At 60.8% G+C, this 8,534-nt stretch overlaps 1 protein-coding gene across 1 annotated transcript in view; it reads left to right on the top strand.

Moving 5' to 3' along the window:
* Positions 1–8,034, top strand: part of IRAK1 (interleukin 1 receptor associated kinase 1) — a 19,642-nt gene extending 11,608 nt beyond the window's left edge. Inside the window, exons 2-12 of the mRNA XM_039867031.1 lie at positions 20–200; positions 411–599; positions 815–879; positions 1,061–1,175; positions 1,927–2,012; positions 2,449–2,656; positions 3,071–3,136; positions 4,619–4,855; positions 5,533–5,968; positions 6,429–6,572; positions 6,958–8,034. Of these exons, the coding sequence (XP_039722965.1) occupies positions 20–200; positions 411–599; positions 815–879; positions 1,061–1,175; positions 1,927–2,012; positions 2,449–2,656; positions 3,071–3,136; positions 4,619–4,855; positions 5,533–5,968; positions 6,429–6,572; positions 6,958–7,019 (1,789 nt within the window). The 3' untranslated portion in view covers positions 7,020–8,034. The remainder of the gene's footprint in view (positions 1–19; positions 201–410; positions 600–814; positions 880–1,060; positions 1,176–1,926; positions 2,013–2,448; positions 2,657–3,070; positions 3,137–4,618; positions 4,856–5,532; positions 5,969–6,428; positions 6,573–6,957) is intronic.
* The last annotated feature ends 500 nt before the right edge of the window (positions 8,035–8,534 follow it).

Here is an 8,534-nt window from a genome sequence, read left to right as displayed (position 1 = left end):
CTTGATGGACCTGAGGAAGGGGCCACCTTGACCTTCTTCACGACTGTAGACCCTGCCGCCAGTCTCTGCCTACCTCTTACTACTGTCTCTATGTAGCTTTTCCAGGCTCCCAGAGCCATTCCCGGCCTGAGCTCAATCCTGTCCCAAGCCCTGCGGCACTCCAGCCACCACCACCATCTCTAGCTCCTTCTTCTACCACGGTAGGTGGGTCCTGCCCCCCCAGGGAAGGTCCCAGGGAAGTGACAAGAAACCCAGTCTTTGGTACATCGGGGAGCCCCAGCCAGCTCAGTCTTTGGTACATCGGGGAGCCCCAGCCAGCCAGCTGGGAGGCTGCTGGGCTGGGAGGGAGCTTGTGGCCAGGACAGAGGGGAGGAGACAGGTCCTCACCTGATCAGGGTCTCTTTCCACAGCGGAGCACGGGGAACCCAGTATCCCTCCTGCAAGGGACCCACCCCACTCCATTCTGCTGGCCCCTCCATGAGATTTCCCAGGGCACCCACAACTTCTCAGAGGAGCTGAAGATCGGCGAGGGCGGCTTTGGGTGCGTGTACCGGGCTGTGCTGAGGAACACGGTGTATGCTGTGAAGAAGCTGAAGGAGGTAGGTGTAGCGTCCCCGCCAGGGCCCTGGAAGGCCGGCCGCGCATCCTCACTGCTCTGGCCTGTCCTCCTGCTTCCCACACAGCTCCTTCAGCCTTCCGATTCCCCAGCGCAAGGTCCGCAGCCCCTCGATTGTTCTAGGCACTGGGAGTGGCCATCAAGCTTTGGCTGCAAGAGTCTCATGCTGCCCCTCTCCATTTTCCCTGGGGGCTGCAGGAGGCAGACCTGGAGTGGACTACGGTGAAGCAGAGCTTCCTGACCGAAGTGGAGCAGCTGTCACGGTGAGCCGGTGCATCCCACCAGGACCGCACACCGTGGGACCTGGCTCCCGTGGACCCCCGAAGCCCGCCAGGCCCAGCCTGGCCGAGGGTCCGGCAGGGACTGCTCGTCCCCGAGCCAGTCAGATGGGAAGAGCAGTGGAGGCTGGGGGCCAGAGCGCTCAGGCCCCATTTTTCCAAGCAGGTTTCGTCACCCAAATATCGTGGACTTTGCTGGCTACTGCGCTCAGAGTGGCTGCTACTGCCTCGTCTATGGCTTCCTGCCCAACGGCTCCCTGGAAGACCGCCTCCACTTCCAGGTAGTCTTACCTGGCCTGGCACACTTCCCCCAGACCCACAGCGCCTGTGCGGAGTGGGGCGCGGGGCCTGGGCTGTCAGCCTCCACGAGTGGGTCCCACTGGCAAGCAGGGTTTCCCCAGGACCCTTTCCCACGGCCTCTCCCCGGCTGTTCCTGCGTGTCCGGGAGCCTGGGTTATGGCGCCTCTAAAAAAGGGGGTTATCGACTCAAAGTAACCTGACTCGAGCTTCTCCGTTTTACAAGCAGAGTAGCTGAAGAGTCTCGTCAGTATTGCTCTCGAGGAAAGGGGACAGTGGGCATCAGGCTGCACTGTCTGGACCCGCAGTTGGGCCCTATGTCGTGAGCACCCACGAGACACAAGGGTGAACTGCATACTGTGTTGGGGGAAGTGGGGAGAGAGCCTCCTACAAAGTCCTGATGGTCCTGGGACAAACGAATGAACTTCAGGAACCGAAGGCCACCGAATTCTAGACTGAAAAGCATGTTCCCAGCCATTTTCCCGGCATGCTTTGTACGAAGCAGTGGAATAGCTTAGTCTCAATCCTTTTGTGAAGTAGTTCATGGAGGTTTTGTCCCTCGTTTTCCAGAAGGGGAAACTGAGGCCGAGAGACTGAAGTGCTTGTCCAGACCCCACAGCGACAGGTGGAGGGAGGGTCGGGGGTCAAGGATCAGTGGCCTCCAGCCTCCCGTGTGGCCCTTTGCTCCCTCTGCTGCTCCAGACCCAGGCCTGCTCTCCTCTCTCCTGGTCTCAGCGCCTGGACATCCTTCTGGGCACAGCCCGAGCAATTCAGTTTTTACATCAGGACAGTCCCAGCCTCATCCATGGCGATGTCAAGAGGTGAGGAGGGGATGCAGCCAGACCCCTGGGTGCTGTAGGAGCAGAGTCTGCGGCAGAGCAGTGACGCACCCCAAGCTTCCGCCAGCAGGGAGTCTGGCCCCAAGGAACCCCAACTTGAATGTCCCCATGAGAATTAGGCCTGCCCTCTCCTGCTCAAGGTGGAGGTAGGGGACAGGGTGCAGCCCTGAAGCCTGGGACATCAGAGCGGGGGGCCCCGCATCCCTGAGTCCCTGGCATGGGAAGGGCGTGGGAACAGAGTCCAAGGACAGGCCCTGCTGAAAAGCAGGGGCTGAAATGCCAGGGCGCCCTGGGTGCCGCTTGCTCGGAGCCCCCTCGGCTGGAACGCCCCGGCGGTCCCAAGTCCAATCACGTCAGGTGTCAGGGGCAGAGCGAGCTGGGCCCAGGGCCCGCTGACACCGTTCTCTTCTCCCCCAAGCTCCAACGTCCTTCTGGATGATAGACTGATGCCCAAACTCGGAGACTTTGGCCTGGCCCGACTCAGCCGCTTTGCAGGGGCCAACCCTGGCCAGAGCAGCACTGTGGCCCGGACTCGGACGGTGCGCGGCACCCTGGCCTACCTGCCCGAGGAGTACATCAAGACCGGGAGGCTGGCCGTGGACACCGACACCTTCAGCTTCGGCGTGGTGAGCCGCAGCCCCTCTGCTGGCTGGAGGGGTGGGGGGCTGCGGCCCGGCTAGGGCAGGAAGGCCTGGAGAATTCCGTGTGCAGCCAGAGGCCAACCCGGCGGGAAGCTAACGGAACTTCAGCTGCAGGCCCCTCCCTCCTTGGCACGGGCCTCTTCCTTGGCCCTGGACCTCATTTCATATTTGTCACTTTGCATTCCTTTTTCTTCAAGTTGGCAATCCAAATCTCCAAAGCTTCAGTCCCATAACATGGGACTGCATCCTTGTGGGGAGCTGGTCCTGATCTGTCCGTGTGAGGGCCAGGCCGCTCCATCCACCCCACAAGCCCCTCTGCACGCAGTCCTCCCTGCCAAGGTCTGGGGTGGTGCCATCCCAGAAGCCACTGCTATGCTCTCCATCCCGCCCTCCCTCCAGGTAGTTCTGGAGACCCTGGCTGGCCAGAGGGCTGTGAGGATGCATTGTGCCAAGACCAAGTATCTGGTGAGCCTCTTGAGGCGGGGCAGGCAGGAAGCGAGAAGCAGACAGGAAGGGAGAGGGGCAGGCAGGGAGGGAGAGAGGGGGGCAGGGAGGCGCTGCTCCTGGCAACCAACAGGTGCAGCCCTGGAGGGTGGAATGATCTGGAACGCAACACCCCACAGAAGCCAGCCTCTGCCGCTGCTGACTCATCTTTGAAAGTAGGCAGGGCCCCAAGCAGCTTTCTTTACCTTGCCGGGGAGAAACCTGTCTTTCTTCTATAAATGTGTTGGGCCTTTCCAGACCCCACCTGGGCTGGGGGCAGGGGAGGGGGTGTCCCCGCGGGGCAGTCCCAGTGCTCTGGGACCAGAAGCTATAGTGGGAAACAACACGGGGCCTGCGAGAGGCTGTGGCGGAGCATCAGGCAGGCTCTGAGAAGCTCTCTGGGCCCCGCCGGGCCGGGCGAGCTGCAGATGAACGCCTCTCGCTGTGGGGGCAAGTCTGAGCCAGGGGACAGGAGACCTGGCTTCCAGTGCCATCTTGACAGTGGTCGCGGAGCAAATCCCCGCTCTTTGCCGCGCCCCCTTCCCCATGTGCAAACAGACAGAATTCCCGTTTCGCGCTTAGACACTTCCTGGGCCCAGAACGTGCTTGGTCAACGTTTGCTCTTCCGACTTTGCCAATTGGTATACCTCCAGCCGCTTCCGCTCCTGGCTTGGGGCTGTTTCCATCCGTTCCCGGGTCTCAGCGAATCTGGGCCAGGAACCGGGGAGCCGGGTGGGAGCCCTCCTTCCTTCACCTTCCACACCCATCGACGCATCCAAGTGGCGCTGCTCTCCGTGTTGTCATTCACCGCCCCGGATTCCTCGGGGGTCCTTCGTTGGTCCTCTTTTGACCTTTCCTATTCGTCCTCTGTGCTGCGGCCAAAGCAATCTTTTAAAAACGTGAAGGGATCGTGGAAGCCCCTTTGCCTTCCCGCTGCTCCGGCGGTGAAGGCCCAGTGCCTGAATGTAGCCACAGCTCTCCGGGCCCCTCATCACCCGCCTTCTGTCTGTCTCCAGGCTCCTTGCTGTTTGTTCTAGGGCCTAAAGGGCCACCCCCCACCCAGGTGCTTCCTCCTGCCCCTTCCCATTTCAGAACTCAAGGTGGCCTCCAGCCATTTCATGGAAGGGGGCGGTGGCTCTGCATAGCGCACTCGCTCCCTTTCTCGGTTCTGCCGTCTCCAGCTAATTCGTGCTTCCAGATCCCAGGTCAGGCGCCACTTGCTCGGGCCCGTGGGCCTCCACCAGAGTTTTCCATTGCTCGATAGACTTGTTATTGGCATCTCTCCATTCGAGAAAGTCCAGTCTGTGAAGGTGGGCCAGGCTGTTCCGTTTGTCGGTGCTGGGCACACAGCGGGTGCTTAATCAGCCTGAAGAAAGACCACAACAGTCAGTGACCGAGGGCCTGGGGAACGCGGCTAAAGGCACAGCACCCCCGGGGGGCATGCTCACAGTCTCTGTCCCACAGAAAGACCTGGTTGAAGAGGAGGCAGAGGAGGCCGGGGTGACCCTGAAAAGCACCCAGACCACCCTCCAGGCGGGTCTGGCCGCAGACGCCTGGGCCGCCCCGATCGCCACCCAGATCTACAAGAAGCACCTGGACCCCAGGCCTGGGCCATGCCCACCCGAGCTGGGCCTGGCCCTGGGCCAGCTGGCTTGCTGCTGCCTGCACCGCCGGGCTAAGAGGAGACCCCCCATGACCCAGGTATCCTGGTGGGGAAGGGACAGGAAGCAGTCGAGGTGCCCGGTGGCCATGGGGGACCGTGGCCTGCTGAAAACCCCGGATTCCTGCCTCTGCCCTGTAGTGAGCCAAAGACAGCACCTACCAAACATTGCTCACTTCGCCTTCGGTTCTGCCTGGGGCAGCTGGAGCCCCACTGAACCCCGCCTGGTACATAGAGAGGCAGGGCTCCTTTTGTGCCCCCTTCTGGATGTACCGTGCCCCTGCATCTACCTTTTTCCGTCCTCTCCTTGGCCCCCACCTCCGACAGTTGAGAATACAGAAGCCCCATGTGAGGGCAGCAAGGCAGTGAGATTCGTTTTCTAGAAGACAGAGAAGCCATTCTCAGTCCTTAGCTTTGGCGGCTGTGATCTCTCAGTGCTCCTTGTGGCAGATACAAAGGGACGAGGGACAGAGCTTTCCCACCTGTAGGCTGTGCCCGCTTAGCGGTCCCCACAGACGCAAGAGCAGCTGTGTGGGGCCTGGGGTGGCAGCCCAAGCCCCAAGGGAGGTCACGGATGACCCGGAGCAGCCTCGGGGTTTGATTGTCTTCCGTGAGGGATGTGACTGACTGGTCGTTGTGGCCAAGTCTGGCCTACCCAGGGGCAGCGGAGAGCCCCACCCGGGCCACTTGCCCTGAGCGCCCCTGTCTTTCCTCGCAGGTGTACGAGAGGCTGGAGAAGCTGCAGGCAGCAGTGGCAGGGCCGTTGCTGGAGCCAGAGGCTGCCAGCCATGGCCCCCCTTCCCCACAGGAGAACTCCTACATGTCCACCACCAGCAGTGCCCCAAGCAGTGCCAGCCCATGTCAGCCCCCGGCAGTGCCCTCAGGAGCCTTGGCCCAGGCTACAGAGCGGCTCCAGAAAGGCCCCAACCAGCCCGTGGAGAGTGACGAGAGCGTGTCCGGCCTGTCTGCTGCCCTCCATTCCTGGCACCTGACCGCGAGCTGCCCCCCGGGCACGACCCTGCCGGGCAGCCCTGGACAAGAGGCCGCCGTCTGGGCCCCAGCCTCCCTCAAGCAGGCCAGCTGTACTCAAGGGGGCACCACCCCAGAGTCGAGATCGGGCGGCAGCCTGGAGCTCCGGCCCACAGCTGTGGAAGGTAGCTGGGGACAGGTGCCCAGAATAGGGAGCAAGGGCCCTCTTTGGTGGCAGTCTCCATATTCCTCACGCCTGGCCTTCTGGGGCCTGCTGTTGAGCTCACTCTGTCCTTAGCGAGCTTCAGGCCTCTGTCTTGGAGCAAGCGGCCCACCCGCCCTTGGAAAGGGGCACAGAGGACAGCCCAGTGCTGCCTCATACCCCCAGGCCGTGACCCACGGGTGGGTGATAAGCTAGGAGCTCACTTCCGGAAAGCCGGGAGCACGGGAGGCTCTGTCTGGACCGGGCTCCTGGTGTAGCTGGGAGCCAGGGCCGTGGCACGGCCCCTTCCGGGCACTGCGCTCAGAGGGCCCCGGGGACTTCCGGGGCAGGGTGCCAGGCTGGGGGCCGGGAAGACTCATGTCAGCAAGGAATTCCCAGGTACGACTGCCCCCGAAGCTAAGAGGGTGCTCTCTCCACCGCAGAATCGCTCCTGGGCAGCTCTGCATCATCACGGCCCCCGCAGATTGTCATTAACCCGGCCCGACAGAAGATGGTGCAGAAGCTGGCCTTGTACGAGGACGGGGTCTTGGACAGCCTGCAACTGCTGTCGTCAGGCTCCCTCCCAGGTACCCCACATGCGCTCTGCAGCTGGAAGGCCAGCGTCGAAGCATGTTTTCCGATCAGGCTCAGACACGGCCCCTGCTCCCCGAGGGTGTGGGACAGTGCGAGGGCAAGCCACCCGCCCCCTCTAACGGTGGCGGGCCCTTCCCCCGCCGCCCTTTGGAAGTTGGGTATTCTGGGCAAAGCCCTGTGCCGGCTCTCTCACCTCCTGACAACAGTACCTTCCCTTAACCTGGGGGGGGGGTGCCAGCGCCCCTCTGTGCATCCGGAACACACAAAGCCGCAGCAGGCATTTTCCATTCCAGGTGCTGTTGCAACCCCGCATTCCAGAAAGCAACCCCAGGAGCCCCTCCCCGCTCATTTACTAACTGCCATTTCCTCCTCCTGCAGGCTTGGCCCTGGAACACCAAAACAGACGGGACCCCGAAGAGAGTGATGAATTTCAGAGCTGACCTGTTCACCTGGACAGATCCCCCAAACTCGGAAGTCAAAGTTCTCATGGTCGGAAGTTCTCATGGCGCGCGAACCCTCGGGAGCCCTCGAGCAGTAGGGGTAGGGGCCCCTCCTCTCAGGCGACAGCAGGTGGTGGCCCCTGTAGTGTAGGCGTGTGGGCACGGGCCAGCCTCAGAGCCACCCACACCGGCTGCTGGAAGCTGTCCATAACGCCTGCCTTCAGTCCAGCATTCGGGGGGAGAGCAAGGCCAATGTCGTGGGAGGGGTGTGTGCCACAATGGCCAGAGGGGAGAGGTGAGTGGGACTGCAGCGGGGGGCCGGCTCCCCTGAGAGTTGGGCAGGGCGATTGCAGCCCAGGCCGACAAGCAGCCACCCTTAGCCTTTCTCTTTGTACTTTGCTGAAGCCATGGGGAAAAGCGGCCGCTCTGTAGAGCAGAGCAGAGGAGGCTGGGGCCCTCCCAGCTGCTCGTCATGTGAAAAAGTGACATGGCCGCCCTGTGGTTCAGTCCACTAGCCAGAAGCGAGGGTTCTGAGATACCCCAGAGAGTCTAGTGGCGCCCCCATCGGGCCAGTGTCTGTAGGCTTCACGGAAGAGTTTTGAGCTAAGCTAACGTGAGTGCCTGCTCGCCAGGCCGCCCAGGGGGGTTACAGATAGGCACCCAGCCAAGTCAGGCTCCAGAGCCCGGAGGCTCAGCATCAGGCCCAGGAACTGATTGTGACGGAGTGGCTATTACCCAAGGTTCACGTAGGCCCAAGTCCTATGTTACCCAGACAGTGAGAAGCCCCAAGGCGACAAGTCGGGAGCGAGGCAGAGGAGGAGGAAAAAGAACATGCGAGTCAGTTTTAGAAACAGTGAGGTTTCACGTAACCGAGCGTCTTGGAAAGTAGCCCAGGGCTGTAGCACAGGCTTACAATGATTTTGTGTCCACAGTCATGAGTCACACTACATGCCCCACAAAGCTAGGCATTGGTGAAGTCCAAGTTGTCCTGGAGTAATAAAAGCTTATGTGTCGACCTCTGGCTGGACTTGTGGAGTTTGTTGCACTGAGAGCCTCGAGCGTTCCCAGTGCTTTTCAACTCAGGATTCTTGACCGTCCAGCCTAAAACACCAGATTTCCCTGCCCCCCACCCCAGCAAACCCTCTGAAGGCTCTCGTGCCACCATACTGGTGGCAGGTCCACAGCACTGCCACCCAGCAGTACCTTCATGGGTCGTTAGATGTTCCCTGTGTGTTTTATGGGTTCTGATGCTATTATAAATGGTATCTTTATTGCGTTTTCTACTTGGTCATCGGTCGTGTATAGAAATACAACCGAGTTTTGTGTTTTTTGACCTTGCTTAAATTCACTCATTAGGTTTGGCAGTGTTTCGGTAAATATCTCGGGATAGTCTGCGTACGCAATCATTTCCCCTTCAAATAAGATAGTTTCACCTCTTCCTTTGCAATCTGCCTCTCAATTCTTTTTCTTGTCAATACGTGTATTTTGTCCATCCACTTTCGAATATTAAACCAA

This window comes from Pteropus medius, unplaced genomic scaffold (genome assembly GCF_902729225.1).
Source record: "Pteropus medius unplaced genomic scaffold, Ma_sr-lr_union100, whole genome shotgun sequence".
Classification (NCBI taxonomy): Eukaryota; Metazoa; Chordata; class Mammalia; order Chiroptera; family Pteropodidae; genus Pteropus; species Pteropus medius.
Note: the sequence above shows the minus strand (reverse complement) of the source record. Positions and strands in the feature narration are given on the sequence as shown.